Here is a 24334-nt window from a genome sequence, read left to right as displayed (position 1 = left end):
AGTCTCAGTCTTCCAAGTCCTGCGTCCGTCTTTCGTGTACTATATCTTGATTTCCCTAACTCATAGAGTTCGTTACGTGGAGGTGATACTTGAGCGTCTGGAGGAGTTTACGATACCGCTGTCTCTGTCTGGTGTTTTTATAGAGCAAGATGTCTCGGGCATAGAAAAATGCGTTGTCGGTCTGAATAGCATTTTAGCAACTGATCAATGAGATTGCATTTACATTCTAACCCGATCATCCTGTCAAGACAACGCCTCCACAGACTCTTAACTAGGGAAAAGAAAGCTACCAAGCCACCGACAAACGGCAAGCAACCAGTAGCATCTGGTCCCTCTGCTTGCTTAAAGCTACCATGCTATCTTGCCTTGATCAACAGTGAGGTCCTCTTTCATCTAGCAACAACGCACCACCGGTACGAAAACGGAATGGAAGGCACAAAATCCCCTCACCCAATACATCTTGCTATTCGCGCATCTCCCCCTCTACCATCCACATCCACATCCAACCACCCCCCGCAAATAACCACAACGAACCAAGATCCCATTTTTTACTACTCCAATCCAACATATTACTTTGCACTCACACCCTCCTACGACTCATCCAACCCTGCCTCCATGCGCCGTACATCCCTTCTCCCAACGAATACAATACCGCATCCCGATGATCAAGGCGTCGTCATAAGCGGGCTATCCTGTCGCGATTCTCTATCGGCGACGAGCGAAGACCAACAGCGGCCCTCTGATGTCCTGACAACATGGATGTTGGTGAATGCAGAGGTCTACTTTCATCAGAATATTCGTCTTGCTTCGCATGCTCATGTTGGTGTTGCTGGGACTGTCACAGGGATGAAAGCGCGAGATGAAAAGGGTGGTAGCAGTGGTGATGGCTTATGGGTGGGTACATGATGATCATTCCGCCGGAGCTTTTTATGTCATCAGAGTTATATAGGGTGTTGGCTCGCCCTCCCACGTAGATGGGGTATCGTGGTTAGGATATACTGGGTAATCAGGGGTTGGATTTTCAGGTACCTGTTGGGATAGAGTATATGGAGGGAGGGTGGATGGGGAGGGATTGATGGAGGTGTCTCTTGGAGAAGGTGAACTAGAATTTTGGTGCCTGCATCGGCGACTTTTGGCTGTTGAATGGCATGGCTGGTGCGATTGGGCATCAAGGTCCTGTGGAAGCTGGGGTGGGCGTGGGTGGTGGTTGGATCCGCGAAATGGGAGGAATTGTTGGAGATGGTGCTGGGTCTATGTGAGCTTGACGAATGGCGAGTCGAGTAGTTGTTCTATGTAGTAATCAAAATGATAGAATAATCGATACTGTTGAATGGATATAGATTGCAAGAGTCTATAGACACATGAATGGTATCAAGGTAATATGAGACAGATTTAAAGATCCAAGCCGGTATGCTAGATCAATCGAAACCCTCGAATTCGTCCTCGTCATCCGCTCCCTTGTCTTTGGCTGCACGTTTAAGCTGTCGCTCTTCTTCGTTCTTTGCCCGGATCTGCTCGATCATTTTCTCTGTCTCTATAACCTTTTGACGCTCTTCTTCTGTCATCTTCTCCCATTTGTCCTTTTGTTGACGGACAGTCTTGAGCTCTCTGCGCTTCTGCTTCTTGTTCCGGTTATCAAGGTTCCTGCTCCAAGCGACGCTCTCAACAGTCCGTTTCTTCCCCGTGAATTGATCATCTGCAATGCCATTCTCGGCACTCTCCTGCAGCTGTTCCTGCCGGCGTTTCTCCCGCTGTTTGTCCTTGTATGTGTAGTTTTCCCAGTCGACATTCACACCAAGGGTCTTATCGCCTTGGAAATTTCTCAACTCCGGCATCTTTGGGAGTTTCAGTAGACCCCACGCATTGCCTAGGCCTTCCCAGTCCAGGTCTGCAGCGCGGAATATACTACTTGCTTGGTGCTTGCTGTAGCTTCTGAACCAGCTGACAAAAGCCTTCTGACCACGATCATGTAATGCACGGTCCGCAAGTACGGCTTTGCGAGCCGTTTTCGTGGCCGCAGCGGCGTCTGCATCTGATATGGTGAGGGCGTGGGGGTACGGTCCGACTGGGGTCTTGCGAACTTCTAGGAAGGAAACGTAGTCTTCTTCTCGTCCTTGGTGGAGTAGGACGACACTCAGTCCCTTTCGACCAGCTCGTCCTGCACGGCCGCACCTGTGGATGAAACTCTTCGGGTCGGAAGGGGGATCAATCTGTATTACGAGGTCGACCGAAGGGATATCTAGACCACGAGAAGCAACGTCGGTGGTCAGGAGAATGGCGGGAGTATGCGAGTTCACGAAGCGGTTGAAGTTCCTTTCACGAACATTTGCTTGGTGTTTACCATGCAGGGGTATCAACTGGAAATCGTCGCCTAGAATCAAAGGAAGGATCGCAGAGAGGTAGTCCACGCCCGAGCATGTCGACACGAAGAAGATAGTTTTTTGAGGAGTTGGCTCAACCGAGTAGAGGATGTGCTTAATGGCGGGGAATTTATGTGTTGGAGGAACTGCGAGATATGTCATTTGCAAGCTATTCCGACAGTCAGCAACGTGAGGTTTCAGTGATGCAGCACCGAGATACAGACCTGGCGGGGGTACGCTTATCCTGGACACCCGCGGTGCCCTTTACTTTAACCATGACTTTGACGGGATTGCGCAGACCGACCCGGACAATCTGATCCACGGCTTCGCTGACGCTGGCACTGAACAATCCTGTCCGCCGTTGCTTGGGTAGGCGGCGCAAGATGTTCTGCAGTGTATCCTTGAATCCAAGATCCAGAAGCCTGTCTGCTTCGTCCATGACTAGCATTTCGAAAGACGACTGAGGGCAGTGAACATGGGGCGACGAGAGCAACTCCAGCAGCCGTCCCGGCGTTGACACTAGCAAATTCGGGGATCGCTTCAGGAAGGTACTCAAATCCTCTGCTGGGGATGTCGAACCGCCGAGAAGGAGCTGCGGGACAACTTTAAGGGTGGAGGAAGGATATTTCTGACGAGGCACATTGTCGTCTTCGTCGGAGGGGGTGATAGCGGAGGCAGATGGAGGATGGAAGGCGAGCAAGGATGTCAATACATTGTAGATCTGTGATGCGAGCTCTCTTGATGGCTCCTGTCAGCACTGGGACTGCAAGCTATTCCGCGGCAAGATATGACCTACCTGGTCGGAGAAATGATGATGGCGCCGACATGGTGTTTCTTAAGCGGCTCTTCCAGGCGCAAAAGCTTCTCAACAACCGGGATCAGAAAAGATAGAGTCTTTCCACTTCCAGTGACAGCCTCAACAACGACATCCTTGTGCGCCATAAACAGAGGAATGGCAGACGCCTGGACGGGGGTCATCCGTGTGAAACCCATGGAGGAAACGGCATCCAGCACCCAATCCGACAGAGCGGGGGTTATTGCATCCCAGGCTCTGGCAGACGTGCCAGGCGGCGGTTTGGGGGCCATTGTCGGTGAATGGGGATTCTGCAGTTCTCCAGCGTCACAGCCTGGGTCCAAATCAAAGCCAACTGGGACAATGAAACCTGCGCAGTCCCGCCGTGGAGTCGATATCTTTTTTTCCCGTCGATTTTTCCTTATCGAAACGCGGCGATTAGATACCGTAGGCGGTGAGCGCATTCTGCAGTAGCGCACGTGATGGTCCGCGGATTCGGCGGAAGGAAATCAAGTCAGCTGAAAGTTCAGCCCATCGTCAACAAGCATCAACATTCGAATCGCACGATCCTTCGCCGTCGGAGCTTAATATAGGTGTGCGATCACGCATTAACCGGCCCAACTTTACAACCTGCGATTCTTGGTGGCTATGTCGATCCTGTGCTAAACGTGGCGCGTCATGCGTGGCGGTGTTTCTGCCTGGTACTACGATCATTATAGAGCCTTGCACCCATAATCTACCTTATATTGTCAGGAATACCTTCCATAGCAATCCTTGCCCAAGATTCCGTCGTTCAACGCGTTCAGCCTGTCCATACTCGGCGCCTGTACCTCCAACCCCGCCCTTATCACCCCGCGGCCGCCATCCGGGCTGATCCAAGCCCCGGCTCTTCCACCTTTCTCCATACCAGCAGTCAATATGCCTTCTGATCCAGATTCCATACCCGAGACTCCTCGAGTCACCTCTCCTTCTCCCACTCCATCCGAGAGGAGGTCCAGCTTAGGAGATTACTCCGGCCCTACAACGCGCTCCGCGGCGCGACGGCAGCGACTAGGAGAGGTGACGGAGGAAGCACATGACAGTTCGAATTCGGACTCGAAGCGCTCACGGGCGCGTTCTCGCAGCCCAAGTGCTCCTGAATCTGCAAGGCGCCGTAACAGAAAATCTAACCCGAAGCTGCCGGCTGGAAAGCCCAAGGCACCGACGAACGGCCATGCAGCATCCAACGGATATCTATCACCACTCGCGAAACCCGGCAGCGGCTGGCCCGACATCTCTCGATCCCCCTCTCCTCTCGGTCTCATACCCCTCCACAGCCGTTATCGCACCTTTATCCACCGTCATGAAATCCCGCGCAAGCTCCTTCATGTATCGATCGGCTTCCTAACCCTCAACCTGTACACTCGCGGTATCCAACCCCTCCAAATTACGCCATGGCTCTTTGGAGCTCTCGTACCAATTGCCGCCATAGATGTTATTCGTCATCGGCCCGAATTCCAGAGGGTCAACGAGATGTATATCCGCTGTGTTGGAGCTCTCATGCGTGAAACGGAGGTCTCTGGTTACAACGGTGTCATCTGGTATCTGGTGGGCACATATACAGTGTTGCGCTTCCTCCCCAAGGACGTTGGGGTTATGAGTGTGCTGCTACTCAGTTGGTGCGATACTGCCGCTTCTACGTTTGGACGTCTCTACGGCCGTTACACATTCCAGCTGCGGAAGGGTAAGAGTTTCGCCGGGACGCTGGGAGCCTGGTTTGTTGGCGTTTTGACCGCCGCCGCATTCTGGGGATACTTCGTACCTTACATCGGAACCTTCCCCAATGATCCCGAGGGATCGTTCATGTTCACTGGCCGTCTCAATCTTCTTCCAGACTCAGTCAGGAACCTCATTGGCTGGACTGCGGACTCCTCCAGCTCTGTCATCTCGGGCCCATTGGCCCTCGGGGTCATGAGCGTTGTCTCAGGCTTGGTGGCCGCTGGAAGCGAGTTTGTAGACATTTTCGGCATGGATGATAACCTCACTATTCCCATCTTAAGCGGTATCGGTCTGTGGGGTTTCCTGAAAGTTTTTGGTTAAAGTAGCAGCGGTTCATACCCTTCGACGTGGTTACTTGTATACGTTTCTTTTTGTTTATTACCCGCACTGCATCTTGGCTATTTGCTGTAAGAGAGACAGCGAGAGAGCAAGCTGCAGTGCTTTGTCTATCATTCTCCTGAGATCCATTTCTTTACCCTGTCAAACTTGTTTATTCCTCCTTATACATACACCCCAACTACCCAATGACAGCATCACCACTCTTCTCGCCCTGGTTTTACTTTCGACCCTGGTTTGCACAAGTTCCATTGAAGAAGGCACTGAAAACAATCATATTCAGCCGCGGAAGGGCTCTGTTTAATGACTAGATAGATATCCTGGATTGGCGTGGCTTTGGCGCTTGCAAATCTACACGCATAGGCCGTTCACATTGTTTCTCCTATATGAATGTAAGGGACATCTGCAACTACCCCATGGTATTATATGACATGATTATTTTGGATGCGTATCATGATGTGTACGCCAGCGCAAAACATGTTTAAGTTTAGATCAGAGACAAAATTCTAATACTCTTTAACGCCTGTAATGCATGGCCAAGAAGTCAAAGGTGGGAAAGACAGGGTAAAGCAGCAGCGGGTACTTAGACAGGGATCAATCAAAACTGCCTTTCTTGTTCAAGTCAAGGCCAAGATGCTCACACGGGAAATCGCTTTTTCTTGCTGCGACTCTTGGACGCATTTACCGCGTTTTTAGATTCTATCGACTCGTCCGAGTGACTCCTGGTTTCTGCTGTGGCCGCTGTCGCCCAATATCCGTCTTGTACAATGACAGATTCAACGTGCGAGGCTGATGTTGCAGGATTGTCAGATACCTTAGATCGCATATTGATCTTTGGTCTCGATTGTTTTGTGTCGCTCGATCTAACGGTTCGACCCTTTGAATTTACGCGACTTCCAGGTTTCTTGAAACATGCAGCATCATTTTCTCCCTTGGGATTCAAAGCAGAACCATCCCCTTCCATATTCGGGGAATGACGAGTCATGTGTATATCAGGCCTAGCAGGGCCCGACTTGATTTGACTTGTTTTCTTCTGGCACGGTGTTTTTTGAAGCATCGTCCCAGAATCTGTCAGATCTGTGGTTTCTTTGGATGGTTTTTCGGGTGTCGTTTCGTTCAGCACTATCGAAGAGATTGCCTGTCCCAACCCTTCAACCTCAGAAGTGGCTTTTCGTTGCCTCTGTCGCCGAGGCCTTGTCCCATCTTGGCCGCTTGCACGATCAGAAGATAACGAAGGAAGTGAAGCCTTCTTTTCATCTGTCACATTCCGCTCTTGCGTATAGCTTCCAGAGCTTGGTCGAACATTTTCCGGGCCCGGGGGAGATGGCGGGCAGTCCGGAAATGTCTCTGCAGTTGGCATCTGAAATATCTCCAAATCAGGGTCATCTGAGAAGGCCGACCTGCGTCCGCTTGTGACACGAGCTTGGTCGAGCCTGAGCTGCCCTTTAGCATCTGCCTTGGATGATAAGTGACACAACGTGGAAAACCGGTCAACTAGATCATCAAAGCTCAGATAATCTTCGTTCTCGTCAGTCAACGATTGCTGCTGGCTATGTAAGTTAGACGTTGGTGCCTTCGAATGGTTGGGAGAGTTTGGAGACTGACGGGAACTCGACTGGCTGGGCTTCAAGGGCGATTCAGTGGAGACAGCTGCCTCCAAAAGCGCTGCGCTCTTAAAACTAGAGATTCCAGTGTGCTCCTTTGTGAGAGTGCCATACTTCAAAATGCTGCCTCGCTTCATTCCCGGATCTATAGGCCCCTTTTTCCTAGGGCCTGTTTTCCGAGCTGTTGGCTTCTTCGGAGCCGCCTTCTCAGCTTGCTCTCTTCTCCAATTTTCCACAACTTCTGGAATACCTATTGTGGCCAAGGCTTCAAAAACCCACACCTTTTCGGAGGCGTAAGGATCATAACGCTTTGTGACACGTTTCTTGGCTGGAGACTGAGGCACTGACACTACCTCATTCTCTAGCTCTTCTTCTTCATCACCCGACACCGTCGATCCTTGAGAAGGGAGTGGAGGGTTTGGCTCATCAGCAAGTATATTCAAACCAACAACGTCGACAGGAACAATGTCAAGCTGGAACTCCGTTAACCCGTCGGTACTGTAGCTCGATCGGCTTTTGTAGATTTTCTGCAGCATTGGAACGTTGCTGTTGGATAATTTGGGACCATTTTCAGGAAAGGCCGATACTTGTCTTCCAAGGCGTAGTCGGTAAGAGACAAGCGGTTCTGAAAGTAACTTAGTCACTTTCCTTGCCCCAGAGCGGTAGTTCCATTCAAAGGTGTTCGCAGCAAACCTCCTCAGTTCCACAACATCGATGTCTTTGTCCCAGGCATTCACCAAGCGTTGCTCAAGGGCCACTATATCGCTTGTCGTTGATACCACAGGTTTTGCATAATACGACAGGATCATCCTATCTGGAAACGTGTCCGGAATCCGGACGGCTTTATGTTTGGTCTGAAAATAACCACTTTCGTTTTCTTCAAGCTCATACTGGAGTCTTTCTCTCCATTCACTCAATTTTACATCGAGGTCATCGCAGCCTGAGTCAAGTATTTCAAGAAGGTCGGCGCCGAAACCAGCTTTTGCAATCTCGCCAGCGAGCTTGCTACCGCACTTGGGGACTCCCGACGGCAAGTAATCACCACCACTCAGCATGGCAAACAGAATCATGCCTGCGCGATCTAGCATCACACTCGATGGCTCTCCAGCGCCGTCCATGCGGTAGCAGGTAACATGCGTCGCCGCCGCTGAACCAGTACCGCTTTCTTTTGAAAACCCCATGACTGTAAAGGTTGATCCAAACATTAGAGCGTCGACGTCATTGCTCATGACCGCATCAACAACTCCTGCCCTTTGCAGCCTTGCACACTCTGCTTCTGCTTCTCCTGGTGCCTCGTGGCGAGGAAATTTGAATAAATCGACTAGGATCTTGGAAAGTCGAATGATTGGAGCACTTCCATAACTGCGTCCTGACACAGCTTTGCCTCTCTTGAAAGGCGGCTTATTCTTGCCATCATACACAAAGAGAGGATGAATTGGGAGTGCCAAGATTTTCAGTAATCTGTAGAATAATGTGCGCAGTTCTGGGTTCCTCCCACCCCGGCCGGCTTGCACTTGAAACAGCCATATTGAAATGTCCACGGCAATACGAATAGGTTTTGCTGTGCGTTCCAAATGGGTTACGGCCAATCTAGATAGAGAAAGTCGTTCTCCCGCGCCAATCGCATGGATAAGTCTTTGTTTTATTAGCTGTGGGCTTACTTGAAATTGCCGACATGTGCACACTGCAGAGGATAGAATATATTTCCTTCCCTCTTGTGACGTGTTTCACAAAGCGACACCGTACAGGTGTGTTTGACTTACCCCGGAATCCCCATTCGGACAGCCTTCCTAGCTCCTAGCAATTGGAGTCCAAGATACCAACAGAAGCAAAATTGTAACGTAAACCAAGGCTTCTGGGGGCGAAGAGTACCGAGCGAGTGTTGTTTTGTTGACGTCGGCGACTGGGCGACGCGGCCCGATGTAGATCCGCCCGCTCGAGCCTCCGCAGCTGGTCGCGGCTTCCTTTTCGCGCTCGACAACGATGAAATCGCCAATTGTGCTGACTGCTCCAATCCGGGAGTTCTTCCCTTCAGTGAGCTCTAATCGGCCAAAAATATGATCTGAAGTTCCGCAAAACAGACGCTTCTGTCGAGAGGAAGTATGATCCGCGCGGGGCCCACGAACCAATCTATCTTCTACTTCCGAACCTCCCCCGCCGTCTCGATTGAATAGCGATCACAACGACTTTACCAACAACTCATTTCAACGAAGAAATGACAAGTGCATATTCCGCCACCGCTTTCGACGATAGGCGTCCCATCTCCATGAGCTTCCGTCACAGCCAGTCCGGGACACCATCGTCGCCCCATACGCCTCAACACCATCTCCGTTCTAATAATTCTTCTTTCGCAAGCACCTCCTCTGCAAGCACGTCATTCCGTGGAGAAGAGGATGCTATTATATTTGAGTTTGGCTCCAGATGGCTTCGAGCTGGATTCGAGGGCGAAAGCACTCCAATGTGCGTGGTTGGATGTGGTCCGGAGGAATCGAGGAGGGTCGGCGACTACCGAGGCTGGTTGAAAGGCAACAATGAAACGGATACATCGCGCTCACGACTAGCCAAAACAGAGGCATGGACTGGTGCATACGAACTATGGAACATGGACCTACGCAATATGGATCTGGCTCTCGTTGACGACAAGATCGAGCGCATGGTTCGAGAGACCTATAATAAATACCTGTTGACAGATGCGGGAACGTCGCGACTGGTTTTGGTCCTTCCCTCTCTTATACCACATCCTCTACTATCATCACTTTTGTCAACCCTTTTTAGCCGTTGGCGGTTCCCGAGTATCACCCTTTTGACGAGTGCTCCTATGGCCGTGACCGCAGCTGGGCTGCGTTCGGCTTTGGTAGTGGACATCGGATGGGCGGAAACCATTATAAGCGGAGTCTACGAATATAGGGAGATGACTGTTAGACGCAGTACGCGGGCTATGAAATCGCTGCTGCAGGAAACAGGACGGCTCCTTACACGACTCTCAAATGACAGCGGGGCTTCGCAATCTGCAGACGAAATATCCGTCAATTTTGAGCTCTGCGAAGAAGTCGCTAGTCGGTTCTTGTGGTGTAGGCCCAAGGCTGTTCCCAAAAGCTCTACCGAGAATTCGGAGCAACAGCCAGCCGAACCTCATGAGGACGACGCTGAAACGACCGACCAACGCGATGCTCCACTCTCAGATGAAACAGTCTCTCTTCCCTACCCATCGGGTTTCGGTACTACCTACATTGATATCCCTTTCTCCAAACTCGCAGAACCAGTGGAAAAGGTTCTTTTTGCGGAGGGCCTAGCTGAATGCGAGCTGGACGATGAGGAAAAGCCGTTGTCGTTGTTGGTGTACAATGCCCTTCTTAGTTTGCCGCCTGATGTCCGCGGCACGTGTATGTCGCGCATTATTTTCATTGGCGGAGGCTCTAATGTCCCCGGTATCCGACAGCGCATCCTCAAAGACGTGGCATCCTTGGTTGAGAAGTATGGCTGGTCACCTGTTCGTGGCACGGTAATTGAACAGCAACGACAAAAACTCCAAAGTCTAAGTCTATCTCAATCACAAATTTCCGCTGTCACGAAGCAGGAAGCTATGAACGAGCCCTCCGACTCTGGAACTGAAAAATCCGCATCAGAACTACAAGAAGACGACGAAGAAGTCGATCCTATTGAGCAGAAGATTCGTCGTAATAATAAGGAAAAGGACGTCAAACCGCCGGTTCAGGGTGTCCTGCGTGAAGTTGAATCCCTTGGTCCATGGGCAGGAGCCAGTCTTCTTACGAGTCTTAAGATCCGAGGCTTAGTCGAGATTGAGCGAGAGAAGTATCTTCAACATGGCCTTGCAGGGGCTACCCGAGAGTTGGAGATGCACGGGCATGCTCCTGATAGACGCTTAGGGCTACGGACGGGCGGCGACCGGTCTAGTTGGACTTTAGCTGGCTGGGGATGATTCTATGCTGGAAAGGTCTCTACCCCATCTACCGTATCCCCCGCACGTCCGCCACATATGCGACCTGTCTAAATATGCATTGGAACTCGAGAGCCCCGGTTGCTTCCTATCCTAGTGCTGACCTTACCTTGAAATACCCTCTGATTTTTTTGTCCTTGAGATTGTCGAAACCGTTAGCAGTAGATACGATACCCGTTAGAATCTTACAGCAGATCATATAGAATATCTTTACTTAGATTCCTCGAACATGTTTGACGTAGATATTCATACGTCCCATGCCAGACCAGACATATGTTGTCGCGAATTATGTACACGGTCGCGGATTTACACGAAGTGATGTAACATAAATAACGAACAAACAGGGGCTCATACTTCCGTCCCAATATTGGAGTATCGCAGATCAGACTAGTATTCTAAGCAAGCTCCGCTGACCACTCAGACGGTACCGAATTGGTAAGTCGCCCAGTTAACGGCAGGCCCTGTTTCAGGAGAATAGATCTGGTCGGACAGCTGACCCCATTGAGGATTGTTGATGCCGTCAATCCAGCCCTCCGTTTCAATAACGATACAACCATGCTGGTTGACGTATTCGGCGCCATCGATACCCTCGGCCTCGTTGCGCTTTATTTGAGACTGCTTGACAGGGATGGTACCATTCTGGCCATTGCAAGAGTAGATCTGGAGTGCTTGCTGGTTCGTAGCAACGTCTAGGCTGATCCCGGTGGTACTGGAATTCATGTGGATGATGGGAACGATCGAGTTGCGAGCAGCATACTGAGGGGGTCGGTCGACGATGAAACAGTTATCGTAACCGGTGCAGTCGGTTCCGCAAAGGCCATCTGCATCCTTGATATCCTGGCCCACCAGCTTCCCGGTGGTGAAGTCGGGGGCGCCATTGTAGACATCGACATCCAAGATGGTGCCATTGGGAATCAGAATACCGTTCGTGCCAACGAGCCGCTTGGAGAGAGGCAGCTGCAGCCAAGTATCTTCAAGAACAGTTTCGTCCTTGAAGGCATTCAGGTTCCAGTAGATGTGATTGGCAAGCATGATTGGGGTCTTCTCGGTCAAGGCAAGGGAGACAAGTTTGGTAGTCAGCTGGGGAAGGCCTTGAGGATTTTCGGTTGTGATTTCGGTCTGCACACTGAATGTAGCATGGGTGATGACATCTCCGGGAAAGTCTTCAAAAGCGCGATCAACCAAGGTGAAGGTGATGGAGGAATTGGTGTATGCGGTGACTGTCCAATTGCGTTGATCATAGCCCACAGTACCTCCATGGAGTGTATCTTCACCACCATTCTCATTTTCTGGTATATGGTACACCTCGGAACCGATTGAGAAAGTGCCATTCTTAATTCGGTTGGCGTACCGGCCGACAACTGCACCGAAGTAGGTGTGATTGGTTTCAGTGTCTCTGAGATACTGTTTGGGGTCATCATAGCCAACGACAACATCTTGTAGGTTGCCGTTACGGTCAGGGACAAGGAGGGATGTCAAGCGTGCCCCGTAAGGGATAAACTTGGCGGTGATGTTTTCCGCGCTAATGGTGTAGAGCTGGAAAGGGTCTGCTGTCGAATTTGCTGCTGCGACAGCTTGTGACAGCGCTGGCAGCCCGTAGAGGGCTGCGGACAGATAGCTTTTGAAGTGCATTCTGATGCCTAGGAAGAAGGTGATGGTAAGGAAGAAGAAGCAGTACGCAAACAGGATACGAGGTGTGATCCGGACAGGGCAGAGCAAAGAGCGGCAGCAACCGAAAAGCTGGGGAAATCCCTGACCGGGTCTGGCGGAGCGTCCCATAATATTTATTGACTGAGAACTTTTTGGCTTTTTACCTCATGATGGCGCGCCTGACCAGCGGGCGGGGGAACCAATACGCAGGGACCGAGAAGCTGGGGTAAAAATGCAGCTAATTCCTTGGTTAATGTTTAGCTCGTTCACCAAATATCCGAGCAAAGGCGTCATCTCACCAAGGGGCGGGCTAAGGTAGACGTGCCAGGGGCCCGATGCCAGGACACATGGGTAGCAGCTCCGTAGCTAAGCTCTGGGGCTGGGCGAATCGAGTACGGGTATGGTGGAAGAAGTTGGTCCGCGTCTGACCACAGTCTGACCGCAAGTCAAAGAGATCGGATAAAGCGAGTGAATTGGACCGAAGGACTAGGATCAACGGGAATCTACCCCAACCAGGGAGGCGTGGTGGTGAGACCTTGTCAAGCGGCGTTCTCCTGAGCCAGTCCGCCGTCGCGCAGATGAAGCCACGGAAAGGATTCAGAGCCACAGGAATGGGGCTAGTCCGGCCTGGGCAAGTCCCGGCGGGGGAAAGATGGTTGTTGCGGGGAAGGCAACCGCCTGGTCGATCATCAACCCTTTCTCTCCCCTTCGCACTATCACAAGTACCACCCGGGTAGGACAGGAAAGACACTTGGGTCCGGGGTCAGGCATCATGGGCAGAGCCCGGGTGCATGTACAGTACCACTGACCTGACAACCAGTGACAACAGCAGCATCACCAACAGCGGACCGGGTGAGTGAAGGAGTAGCTCTGAGACTGAGAGGTACTCAGTATGTGGATCCAGTGCCATTTAGGTTCCTTTAACTCCCCGTAGGGCTCGGCCGGGAACAACTCATCAACCGGATCACCTAAGCAAGCATCTCCCCTGGCCGGGCACTCGGCCTGCCTGATCGGGAGACTTGTTTATGTTATGCGGTGGTTTTGTTGGATTCCCCCCCCGATTGAGGATCTGTCTTGGATGACTGACGATTTGTCTGGGTCTATTGTCCTGAGGCACAACTAACAGGCCTGTTTTGGGGGCTGAAAGATGAAGCTCTCCGACTAGCAAAGCTGTTGAAGTCCTTCGTTTCGGTATCGTCCCTATGAGACGCGACGGGGGGTCAAAAGTCACCCCTCACATGCGCCGCATCGCTATTTCCATATCGCAATGTCCTCTCGCAGTCCAAGCTCCTCCCCGGACATTCTTGGACCATCTGGCGACGCTGATTATTTGATCTCTTCACCCTTTATCCCCTTCTCCGGTCGCCAAAGCTTCATGTCGCCTGCGAACTTCCGCCTCCAAAGCCCGCGGACGGCGAAGGGCAAAAGGCGGTCGCGTATTAGTCTTAGCCCATCCAAAAACGCCCACTCCATAAAGTTCAACGATGTTGTGCTTCCTGCCTCTCCGACGATGAAACTGAACGGCCAGCAAAGTGGAATGCCACTTGATACGGTTCAGCCTGATGGGAATGTCAGTCCGTGGAGGATCCGCGTGACACTCGAAGCGACACAAGATGAAGATACAAACCAAGGAAGTCCAGTGCGAAAACGTTCAAAACCTTCGACGACAACGATGAAAGTGCCCCTCAAAGACGATACAGAACAGACCCCGCGAAAACGCAGAGGGCGCCCGAGGAAGTCGGACACATTGGTGCAGGATGCGACTCCGCGCGCAGGTAGCCCAGGCCACACCCCGGGTCCTGGAGGTACGGGGCAGAAGAGAAAACGGGGCCGACCGAGAAAGAGTCAGCCGCTTGATGTGGCAGACCAAGGCCAGCAGTCTGTGGAGCATCAAGAAATTGAACAGGAAGCGCCCATAGTCGAGCCCGAGCAGAGATGGAGTCCTTTGAACCTTGCAGCAGATATGGGATCTGACGATGATATTCCGGGCGATCAAGGACTTGATTTTGACACCACTGCCGCGCATGAAGGCCAGATGGAACAACCTGATATGGCGGTCTATGGTCGAAGCTCTCCCCGGGTGACTTTTGAACCAACGTTTGACACTCCCAATGTCGATAATGTGGACCAAGGTTTTACAGAGAATGACGAGTATAATCTGAACTCAACCCCATCTAAGATGCCGTCCCCGACCCGGGATAGCCAGATCATTTCTCCAACAAATACTCTGCATGCCGGCCGCACTCCGAGACAACCACGTATCTACCCCACACCGACCTCCTCATCGGTGGCTGATGAAGAGAAGACGGAGCAGGCCCGAAAAACGAATGCAACTCACACTACGAATCGCCGTGAAAGCGGGCTTTACCCCACGATAGATCCGACAGAAGAGCACACAGAGTTTGACTCCATAATGGAAAGTGAAGGGTTTAGCATGGTTTCGTTGGATACCTTACCATCAGCTAAACAACATGAGCTCAAGATAACTAGTCACCAACAAGCAGCCAAGAGCGCACTTAAGCCTTTCCTCGAGCGGGAATCGAACGGCGTGTTGAAGCGAAGAGCTTCGGCGATCAACCAGGATTACCAAGAGCATACTTCAAACCGGAAAGCACAGCTAGACTCTAGGTCAGGGAATCAGTTACTGGCTCAGATTTCCCCTCACTTCGGTGGGGTTGATAGCTATATGGACCGCCCCTCATCAGAAAGCAGACTTGATTCTGCCAAAAACGTATCTGAAATACCGCTTGCTGTGCCGGAGTCAACTTCTGCTCGACAAGAACGAGGGCCGTTGGCAAGACTTGTCAGGATAGTCCGCGCAGGTTTTGCTCTCGAAGGGCCTCTCAGAAATTCAGGAGAAGAGCAAATCTCGCGTCTGTCGGGTTCAGGAGTACCCGGCTTATTGAGCGATCGGGATTCCTTGTTGAATGCGTCTAGGAAACGACTGGAGCTTCTTTTTGGCGACTTCGCCCCTGAAGTACAAAAGGAGCTACGGGCAGGCTTGGCATTTGGGCAGGAACTTGCAAAGAGACGGAGACAGAGCGATATGGAAAGACGCATACAGACCGGGGTGGGAGAAGCGAGTGCGAGAAACATGGTCCGGGGAAACAGGGAAGCAAGTGGATCCAGGTCACCACAACAAATGCTGGATGAGGCAACCCACTATGATACCCCGGGTACGTTTATGAGACGGCGGATGGAAGAGTGGCAGCGGGAGAGAGAGGTCATCAGTCGAGAGATCCAGATGGCGAATTCTAGCCAGGTCATCGTCCTTGACAGCGACGATAACGATCAGTCGAACGTGCAAGACGACAGGTATGAAGTCGGTGACGAGCCCGAATACGAGTCAGAATCTATCCCAGATGAAGATGCCCACGTAGAAGCCGAGCGCTTGGACGATGAGGACGAAGATGACGGGTATGAAGACATCTGGCAGCAAGAAGCCCACAGTCAAGGCAACCACTCAGATCACTCGTCACTGCATGAAGATGACTACGCTGATACGCACCCTGGACAGGATGAGTCTAGCCCATGGAAGGCTGGCTGGACCCCTGCCCGGAATCAGAACGGCAGAATAATTTCACCGGCCCATTGGACAAATGAGCAGGAAAAAGTGCCATTTTTGGGCCGCTCAAGAGTCAAACAGTTACAGGAGCAAGAAGTTGACCTGACATCTCTGTACCGCTCTCAGAACACACCAAAGCGCAACCACTACTATTATGGGAAAAGCAGTCCCCTGAACAGCACAATACGAGGCTCTGTACGCCGTTCATCGGTGTCTTCGGTACAACAGGAGATCTATGAGCATGTGTCTGACCAGGATAGACAGTCGGAGAGCTACGTGGAGTCAAGCCCTCGCCGGGACTCGGACGATGAGACGTTTCAGATTGATCCGACAACCAGATTGGAAATCGCCAGACAGCGCCATGAGCCTGGTATGGAAGACGACGAGATCGAGGGTATGTCTGATGCCGCTGCAGCCGAGGGCCAGCCCCCTTCAGAGACAGGTGACATCACCCCCGAGCGTCCAGGGCATGCTAGCCCTGATAATCAAGCATCATCCTGGTTTCAAAAGATTACCAATTTCACGCCTGGGTGGCTCAGAGCACCAAATACTGATCAGCAAGGGCCCGCAAGTGAAAAGACTTCGGGTGACGAGGAAAATGATGAATCGCCTACCGTTAAGCCAACGCATGATAGGGGTGGCCAAAATGATGAAGTCAACTGGGTACACTTAGATGAGACCCCACGACCGCTTCAATTCGGGGAGCCAGAGGATGAGCAACAGAGTTTTCTTAGTTCCGAGTCTTTCCCAGTGGTCGACGATGTGCATGCTTCACTTGACGAAGGAGAAGGAAAAAGAGAAGAGAAAGCGGAGGCACAGACGCCTGGAGACCAATCAGTGTCTTCTGTTCCTCTGTACTTCTCCAATGATCACTATCGCTTGCTGCATCATCTCTATCGCTCGGCGAAACTATACCCTGAGCGCTTCCCTTACCATCCGGCTCCTGGTCGCTCGGATATGATCGGCGACTGGATATGGACTTCAGATGGAGTCTATGGAGTTCCGGTCACAGAGCTTCAGTTTGCAATTATCGATAGATTTGCGCAACAGTTATCCCAAGCCGACATGAAGGCAGGCGGAACGGGCCAAATCAATTGGACAGAGGCTGACGTGCACAGAAGATTGATCAGTATCATCATTGGTGAACAGATCAGACAAGAGCGGAAGCAGAGGCTCCACGAGGACCGTCTGAGGGTAGAGCATTCGCGAAACAGGGACGCAGCCTACGAGACGTGGCGCATATGACTTCTCAAACCTGCACGTCGCTTGGCCTCTGCCGCCTGAGCTCGTTTTTCCGAAACACAGACTTTGCTGGCATATGGACTAGCACACGTTGTAACGACTTCCCATTCTTGTTTTCGCAGGGTACATCTTATTCCCGGGACTTTACGGGTGGCGAACCAACGGATTGGATCTTGGTGGTGGTTATTGGGTGACAGGTTCACTTCTCCGTTTTGGCCGTATGTTCTTGTATAGCATCTACTTTGTCTATGTACTATTCCCCCTTTGTTTCTTTTGCTTTGGATTCTCCGCACTTGATTGGATCTCAACAAGTCAGCTGCCAAAGGATTTTTTTCCTCGTTTATATTCTGGAATGGAACGCGACGACATTATTGGTGTATGCATGATTTGGGTTCCCTATTTTGGCAAAAGAGTGCGCCTTTCAGTCGGGTTTGGAACACTTTGTTTGGCCCTGAAGTTGATTTGCAGAGTAGGCTTTCCCATGGTCTGTAAGGACCAATGGACGAGGTACAGTTGACGGATCTTCATGGAACGTGTCGTGCTGTACGGATGTTTGCTTTGTGATGCCTGCCATGTCTGTTGGTAACTTCCGAACGGTTCGACCCGGTTCCTTTATGGGTCGTGTTCAACGAAGGCTCCTACTGCCACGTTTACTACTCCACGGGGTGCACATCACCGAAATAGCACTTCTTCTGACAGACTCGAGGATATTGGACCTCATTGGCCACCCGATTGTAGTTCTGACTGCACCGTGCAGACATTGGAGCGCCAACCAAGCGGAAGAGGCGACATACGAGCCTAGCCCCGTTTTAGAAGCCTGATGTCGGGTTGTCTCTCATGGCGCCTAAAACCGGATTTCCTGGCCCAGGATGCAGAGACATAACCGCATAGGGCGTGGGTGCAGCGGTAGTAATCTGATATATAAAAGGGATTGCCAAACGGCCCGTATACATTCGTGCCTGCGAGCCAAACGGTCTAGCAAAAGTAACAGCCAACTCGACTCGCCTGAAAGCGGTCAAAAGGGCAGAAGAGTTCAAGAGGACGAGAGACGAAGCTTGTATATGCACACAATGGGGGTCAGCAATCCAGTCAAGTATGTCCGGCGTCTGTCCCTTTTCACCAAACGAACCGAGCAATCCACCTGGAAAGGGAAAGAAATCGACTCGGATCCGCCGATCGAGGTTCGCTGGAGTGCTGTGCAGTGTCCAGATGACTTCGCATTGACCGATGCCCACATGGCGGTGAGCCCAAGTGGCTCCGATCTGGGCCACAGCAGCAGCAGCAGGAATAGCAGCAGCAGCAGCAGCGGCAGTAGTAGCCGGACGGGATTGGTGCGCATCGTGAGTTGGGCCAGTCTTGTTGGAGACCGATGTCGGTGGACGATGGAGCAAGAACGCAAACTGGCCATTGCAAGGAGCGAGCTGGCTCGATGTCAGAAAGCATGGAGTTCAGAACAGGAGTTGTGGCTAGCACATGTATGGTTTTCTCTTTTGTTTTCTTCCCCACTGCCGGCGGATCATCTTCTGTTCCTTCTTTCTGCCTTCTCTCACCACCCCTGGTCTCTCCCCCCATGACGGACATGACTTAGGGCTTGCTGTACCTGCATAACTGACACTTCATACGCAAATCCCTCCCATCAGATCAAAGACCTGCACGAGGAAAAAGAGGCCCATGAACAATTTCTTCATCACCGAGCGAAACAACAAGACGAGGAACAGCAGCATTTCCGTAAATCCTGGATCCGACGAAAATCCTACGAAGAACAGCAGCAGCAGCAGCAGCAGCAGCAACCGATAGCCCCTACACAGAGGACCAATAGCAGACTGCGGCGGATACGGCGCATGGGATCATAGCTGTCGGACTGTCAGAGATATAGCACTGCCTTACTTAGGATGTAGGCCTGGTGAACGTCATGATTGACGTGAAACAATGGCCTCTTCTGACAGGTGTTTCTCGACAGGCTAGGGGGTTAAAGGAAAAGTTTTACGACTTGACAAGTTCTAATTGTGATCAGCTCTGCAGGGCCTCCCATTCGAAAAAGTGAAGGAAAAGGGGAGAAGGAAAAAGAAAAAGAAAGAAAGAAAGAAAGAAAGAAAGAGAGCAAGAGGAGGCCCCGGCCATAGCATTCAGGATATCCTCATGCATGGTTTGACTAGCCCGAGCTTGGTTTATTTTTGTCCATAACTATCATTCTTGATGTCGATCCAACCGGCTGCACATACTGATCTTCCCGTAGGCTCCAGAAGGATTGCCGAACAGGGAGGGAGGAAGAGAGGGAAAAGTAACAATGAATCCAGTCTTCGCGCAATCATATCACACGCACCTTTTTTCCGGGTCTACAGGCGATCAATGTCGCATGGTAGGACTGGGTCCGATCGATCGTCTTTAAAGATAGCGTACGATGCCAAAGATAGGTCTTCTTCTTTACTCCGTAAACTGCAAAAAGCTCCAGACTCTGTGGGTAGAAGGATTATTTGTACGGCGTCATAGTATGGTCTACCTATAGTTAGGTGGTGGTGTTTACTGTAAATAGCTTGTGACGAATATAGGGTACCGCCACGCCCAGACAGACAGACTGAGGAGATAAGGCCGCAAAAGACAGCGCCAAAAATAACCGCGCCACGCTACGTAGAAATCCTTTGCTAATTCCTACTTAGTCTTGACCCAACCCTGCGGCGACCTAGTCTTGGACTCATGGAGACTCACACCTGGGACTAGAGCCGGACGTGACCCGGCGGACCGGCGAGTGCCGCGCGAGCCCCGAGATAAGCAGAGTGGACGGCGGCGAAGATCGAAAATTGGGGCTTGTTTACCTGACGCTCCGGACAGGAGAACTACTGTACGTACCTTTTCTCTCAGGAGACGGTTGCAGACGGTCGCCACTCAGCGATCCAAGTCCCCATCTGTTGTCGTTAGAGCTTGAAGCGCAGGACAAGGCGCGCGCGGGCCACTCGTCCCAGCCACTTGTTAAGGCTGTGTGTGGTTCTGCACTATTTGCACGGCGGAATAATTCATATGACGGGTATCATCCAAGCCTCCTTTCGTCCCACACTGATCCAGGAGTGTTTGATGATCGATGATTGATGATTCACCCCCGGAGTCTTGGTTATTCTGCACGTAAACCAGCCAGCCAGCAAGCAAGCCATGAATGGACTGGCTTATCTCGGGTGCCGTGACTAATGGCGGCATTTTCATGAGTAAACCTTGCTGTCAAACTGTCAACTGATAAGCCTGCATATTGACTGTCAGGGATGACGAATAGCCTGCCAGATAGGGGAGTAGTACCTGACTCGGACTTTTGCATAGCATCATTCTACTTTTTGGGCATTTCCGTAGGGTCGCTAGATATCGTATATCATCCCCTCTTTGGCGTGTGTTGCGCGGGTGGCTTGTTGCGCCCCAGGACCGCTAGTTATTGCAGGTTGTACCAGAAAGCCGTGGATGATAGCGCCTGCCACCTTCTGGACAGCGAATGGTTTCACGATCCACGCCACGTCACGTTGCTTTTCCCAGAAGGATGAGCCTGATGATCGGTCGAATGTCGATGGGCGCGAATGGGTCCCGAGAGGCAGAAGAATGATGGCTCACAATGGAATTGTTACTGATCAATTCGACAGGTGTTAGCGGCCATGGTCAATCTATCTAGGTAGATATTTAGGAGGAAATTCGTGATGAAGTCACTACTGTGGTATTAGTGTAGAATCAAGTCAGGACTAAAGAGTCAACAGGCAGAAGAAGGAAGAGTCGAGGCTGGAAGAGGCCTAGTGGCCCCCGTGATCCCGGATTCCGAGTCACGCTTTATTGTTCCTTATCGCGTGTTTTCCCTTCACTTTCCCCTCCGGACTCCCTCAGTAGCATCTCGCTAGCTGACTAGCTTGCCATGCTCGGTCCTGTCAGGCTTCCAGTAAGTCCATCTCCCCCCTTCCGTCTTGGGTTCATTGCTTTACCAGCCTTTCTACCTACCTACTAGGTATCTATCTATCTACCATCCTGGCTAGCTCCCTCCCTCCGCCCGAACGCTATGGGTCCTCCGTGATCCCAACTCCCCTCACAACTCCCCTCATATTCCCTCCCCCCCCACCATCCAACGGCTCTGTTACCCTCTTTCGTCCGGTTCCTTTCTATCGGAGCCCGCCTATGGAACCGTTGCCACGCCCTTGGTGATCCCTGCCATTCGTCCTCGAGCCTTTCGTCTCAGTGACGGGTCCTTTAGTGCCTTGGCTGAACATGGTTCCTCGGGCGGATTATTTACTTTTTCGTATGCTTGTTCCTTTTGCTCTGATACCCGCTAGAAGCTAGAAGCATGGTCCGTCCCATGCTCGGCTGATTATTATCATCAGGGCTTGCTCGGCACCCCCGTGGAAGGGAAGACTGCGCGATGCCCGGAAGAAAGTACCCTTCCCCCTCTTCCTCTTCTTTCTTCAAGGCCCGTGATCAATACTATTGATTGGATCCTTCCAATAATGCCGTGGGTATCCCTTGCTGGGAGCTTGATAAGCCTCGTGTCCACCAGTGAGGCCCGCCACCCTCCGCCGACAGTTTCCCCGATATCGAGGTATCCCCATTGGGTTTTATGGTTATTGACTTAATTACAATTTTTCAATTATCTGAATATCATTCCTGGCTTCTCTCTTGCAAGGTTTATTCTCCTTTGCCCTTTATATCCGCTCTCCGTCTGCTTTCCGGATGTCTTTTATGACAGCCGCTTGCTGTTGTCCGTAATTAGACATGCCTGTCCTACCCCAGTCTGGCAGTGAATAGGTGCCCTGTGACTTTCCAATCCTTCCCCCCTGTCACTATAATAGATGTCCGCTCCCGCCTGCGGGGAATCTCCCTCGCTTGGCCCAGATCGCCATGAGTGCGAAATGTCGGCGCCCATCACGTCACTTTGGTGGCCAGAGGATCGGGTGAAGGCCACCCTTTGCCCTGAATACGTCTTCAGCCACCTACCCTCCAACATTCTACATCGTCTCGTCAACCCCTTACCCTGGGGAGAGGGTCTGACTAGCGAGTCCTACCTTGACTGGATCCTCGCCAAGGCCGGTAGGCTCTTCCTAATACTCGTTGACATCGAAATTCCGGAACGGATCTTCGCCTTGGTAGATGAGTCGCTGGACGATTCGGATCTACCATTCTCGGCTCCCAGCACCAGCCGTCTTCCTCTATCAGCTGAAGGTGACAACCCCGATCTCGCCAACAAATTCTTCCTCGCTCAATGGCGGTTTACCGTACGTGGGATCAATGAAGGCGACCATATCAAGTATACTCAGAACGAGGGGGTACCCGTGGAGCTTCTGCGCACAGGAACGGCACTAGTGAGGGAGGGCGTGGAGAAGGTCGTCCTGGCTGGCTCCAAGTGCCGTGTTCTTCTGCGGACACAAGTCACAATTGGGGGCGCACCACATTTCTTCGAGGAGAACGAGGTGCTGGAAGAAATCCGCTCTTTGAGGAGATTAGCTCATAACCATGTCTATTCGATCTATGCGTCTTACTTCGTGGACACCACCGTTTGCACTCTTTTCTCGGGCATATACGAGCGTACATTGATGTCCTTCCTGACCGATGTGCCTCAACCCTTTAAACGCCTCCCGAAAAACGAGCGCCGAGAAATTCTAGTCAATTGGCCACATTGCTTGGTCAACGGACTATCATGGCTTCATGCACATAGCCAGCCACACAGTCTAATTCGCCCCTCCAATATCCTGATTGACGCAGATTTTCGGATTTTTTTGGGCCAGTTCGAGGCGCTTGATACACTTCTATCCCCGGTCAAGTTGGATGACGTTGAATCATATCAGTACGGTGCTCCAGAGCGCTGGGTGCGCTCTGTTAGTATTCAAGATACAAATGCACCGCGCCCCAATATCGCTCTCCCATCTGGAGGACGTTCCGCCCGCAAACAAGCGTCATCTCGCCCGTCACTCCTGAGCCTTTCCAGATTCCGAAGCTCCCAACCGTCAGATCTAGAATCGGAGGTTCCTCGCGCGGATTCAGTCACGTCGCAAGGGACTGCCATACGCATTGGCCTGCGGGGCTCCCCTTCTCGGATGTCTTTTACCAATTCTTCCTCCTCTGGATCGAGCACTGGGAGCGCTCGCAAGCGCGTTATATCCTCTATAAAACGCCCTATGTTCTACACGCCGTCCATCACTTCGTCTAACTCCAACTCATCGGGATCATCAAACGCTCCTTCTACTGTATATAGTCAGTTCGGATATCCGATCATCGGTTCCAACGCCGCAATAGTTCAAACATGGCAAACACGTCAGACCGACCCAGAAGCCTCAGATATCTTCTCTCTAGGAGCGGTGATCTTGGATATCTTCACCCACCTATGCAAACGCAAGCTTTCCGCCTTTGCTCATCATCGAGGGGCTAAGAACCGGACAGCCGGCCGTGGCGGCGGCGTTGCGGACTGTTCATTCCATCTAGACCGAAACGCCGGCCAAGTGAGCTCGTGGATCACCTTACTGGACAGTGACGCAAAGAAACACAAGGATCCCATCTTCCAGGCTGTTCGACCTATGCTTACTGTCGTGCGAAGCATGCTCAACAGAGATGCCATTGAACGTCCGTCAGCTTATCAGGTAGAGCAGCTGTTTGCCCACTCAATCCAAAAACTGGACGGAACTCTGAGTTTGCACTGCACTTCCGACCTGCAATGCCACGCTCCCAGATCAAGGAATCCCTTGCGCCTAGGTGCACAAGCAGCTACATCATCGGACAGACTAGTTGTGCCACGAGCAAAGCCGCCAGGAGCAAGATCGCCATCCCCAAGCAGTCTTTTGACTGCTGAAAACTCATCTACTAGCTCCGGAGGACCCGTGAGCCTCCAACCTTCTCCTTCAGCCTCCGCCTCCCATTTTAGCCTGCCTGATCAACAATGGACAGACAGTCATGTCTACAGCAGCGATACAGACCAAGAGCACGACAGATATACCTCCTCTGCCTCTTCCTCCCCTGCCCCATGGCGCGATCCAGATCTGGCATTAAGTCCAGCAGCGCACAACGATCCGACTTGGAACTACAGCATCGCCCTTGGAAAGCGCTAAACGCTGTGCCGATCCT

At 51.7% G+C, this 24334-nt stretch overlaps 9 protein-coding genes across 9 annotated transcripts; 6 read left to right on the top strand and 3 right to left on the bottom strand.

The window, feature by feature from the left end:
• Positions 1 to 207: 207 nt before the first annotated feature.
• BO94DRAFT_548362 (uncharacterized protein) lies at positions 208 to 906 on the top strand (the record flags this gene model as incomplete). The annotated part of the gene is made up of 1 exon (XM_025613393.1): positions 208 to 906. One exon carries the CDS (start codon positions 208 to 210, stop codon positions 904 to 906), a length of 699 nt encoding a protein of 232 aa, XP_025465230.1.
• Positions 907 to 1324: 418 nt separating this feature from the next.
• On the bottom strand, positions 1325 to 3549 carry spb4 (ATP-dependent RNA helicase SPB4). The gene is made up of 3 exons (XM_025612224.1): positions 3157 to 3549; positions 2585 to 3097; positions 1325 to 2529 (listed from the first exon to the last, which is right to left on the bottom strand). Exons 1-3 carry the CDS (start codon positions 3444 to 3446, stop codon positions 1419 to 1421), a joined length of 1914 nt encoding a protein of 637 aa, XP_025465229.1. The 5' UTR covers positions 3447 to 3549; the 3' UTR covers positions 1325 to 1418.
• A 295-nt stretch (positions 3550 to 3844) lies between these two features.
• Positions 3845 to 5558, top strand: BO94DRAFT_158869 (diacylglycerol/polyprenol kinase family protein). The gene has a single exon (XM_025605853.1). The coding sequence runs from the start codon at positions 4072 to 4074 to the stop codon at positions 5230 to 5232; it is 1161 nt and encodes a 386-aa protein (XP_025465228.1). The 5' UTR covers positions 3845 to 4071; the 3' UTR covers positions 5233 to 5558.
• A 1135-nt stretch (positions 5559 to 6693) lies between these two features.
• On the bottom strand, positions 6694 to 8725 carry BO94DRAFT_158855 (crossover junction endodeoxyribonuclease). Its single transcript, XM_025605852.1, has 3 exons — positions 8615 to 8725; positions 6853 to 8486; positions 6694 to 6797 (listed from the first exon to the last, which is right to left on the bottom strand). The coding sequence occupies exons 1-3, from the start codon at positions 8626 to 8628 to the stop codon at positions 6781 to 6783; spliced, it is 1665 nt and encodes a 554-aa protein (XP_025465227.1). The 5' UTR covers positions 8629 to 8725; the 3' UTR covers positions 6694 to 6780.
• A 131-nt stretch (positions 8726 to 8856) lies between these two features.
• BO94DRAFT_537239 (putative actin-related protein RO7) lies at positions 8857 to 11005 on the top strand. Its single transcript, XM_025612223.1, has one exon. The coding sequence runs from the start codon at positions 9067 to 9069 to the stop codon at positions 10789 to 10791; it is 1725 nt and encodes a 574-aa protein (XP_025465226.1). The 5' UTR covers positions 8857 to 9066; the 3' UTR covers positions 10792 to 11005.
• Positions 11006 to 11008: 3 nt separating this feature from the next.
• On the bottom strand, positions 11009 to 12852 carry BO94DRAFT_158047 (aldose epimerase family protein). Its single transcript, XM_025605850.1, has 2 exons — positions 12759 to 12852; positions 11009 to 12697 (listed from the first exon to the last, which is right to left on the bottom strand). The coding sequence occupies exon 2, from the start codon at positions 12586 to 12588 to the stop codon at positions 11227 to 11229; it is 1362 nt and encodes a 453-aa protein (XP_025465225.1). The 5' UTR covers positions 12589 to 12697; positions 12759 to 12852; the 3' UTR covers positions 11009 to 11226.
• Positions 12853 to 13461: 609 nt separating this feature from the next.
• Positions 13462 to 17378, top strand: BO94DRAFT_157621 (putative AT DNA binding protein). The gene has a single exon (XM_025605848.1). The coding sequence runs from the start codon at positions 13727 to 13729 to the stop codon at positions 17267 to 17269; it is 3543 nt and encodes a 1180-aa protein (XP_025465224.1). The 5' UTR covers positions 13462 to 13726; the 3' UTR covers positions 17270 to 17378.
• Positions 17379 to 18336: 958 nt separating this feature from the next.
• On the top strand, positions 18337 to 19119 carry BO94DRAFT_587817 (uncharacterized protein; the record flags this gene model as incomplete). The annotated part of the gene is made up of 2 exons (XM_025615858.1): positions 18337 to 18741; positions 18907 to 19119. The coding sequence occupies 2 exons, from the start codon at positions 18337 to 18339 to the stop codon at positions 19117 to 19119; spliced, it is 618 nt and encodes a 205-aa protein (XP_025465223.1).
• Positions 19120 to 22131: 3012 nt separating this feature from the next.
• Positions 22132 to 24318, top strand: BO94DRAFT_471084 (protein kinase domain-containing protein; the record flags this gene model as incomplete). Its single annotated transcript, XM_025608367.1, has 1 exon — positions 22132 to 24318. One exon carries the CDS (start codon positions 22132 to 22134, stop codon positions 24316 to 24318), a length of 2187 nt encoding a protein of 728 aa, XP_025465222.1.
• Between the last annotated feature and the right edge of the window lie 16 nt (positions 24319 to 24334).

This window comes from Aspergillus sclerotioniger (assembly GCF_003184525.1).
Source record: "Aspergillus sclerotioniger CBS 115572 chromosome Unknown BO94scaffold_22, whole genome shotgun sequence".
Classification (NCBI taxonomy): domain Eukaryota; kingdom Fungi; phylum Ascomycota; class Eurotiomycetes; order Eurotiales; family Aspergillaceae; genus Aspergillus; species Aspergillus sclerotioniger.
The sequence above is the reverse complement of the archived record's forward strand: the minus strand, read 5'-3'. Positions and strand labels throughout refer to the sequence as shown.

Coding starts and splice junctions, on each gene's coding strand:
- spb4 (XM_025612224.1), bottom strand. CDS start 3,446: ATGGCCCCCAAACCGCCGCCTGGCACGTCTGCCAGAGCCTGGGATGCA. Junction 3,098..3,156: donor ATCATCATTTCTCCGACCAG/GTAGGTCATATC, acceptor GGAGCCATCAAG/AGAGCTCGCATCACAGATCT. Junction 2,530..2,584: donor GATAAGCGTACCCCCGCCAG/GTCTGTATCTCG, acceptor CTGTCGGAATAG/CTTGCAAATGACATATCTCG.
- BO94DRAFT_158869 (XM_025605853.1), top strand. CDS start 4,072: ATGCCTTCTGATCCAGATTCCATACCCGAGACTCCTCGAGTCACCTCT.
- BO94DRAFT_537239 (XM_025612223.1), top strand. CDS start 9,067: ATGACAAGTGCATATTCCGCCACCGCTTTCGACGATAGGCGTCCCATC.
- BO94DRAFT_158047 (XM_025605850.1), bottom strand. CDS start 12,588: ATGGGACGCTCCGCCAGACCCGGTCAGGGATTTCCCCAGCTTTTCGGT.
- BO94DRAFT_157621 (XM_025605848.1), top strand. CDS start 13,727: ATGTCCTCTCGCAGTCCAAGCTCCTCCCCGGACATTCTTGGACCATCT.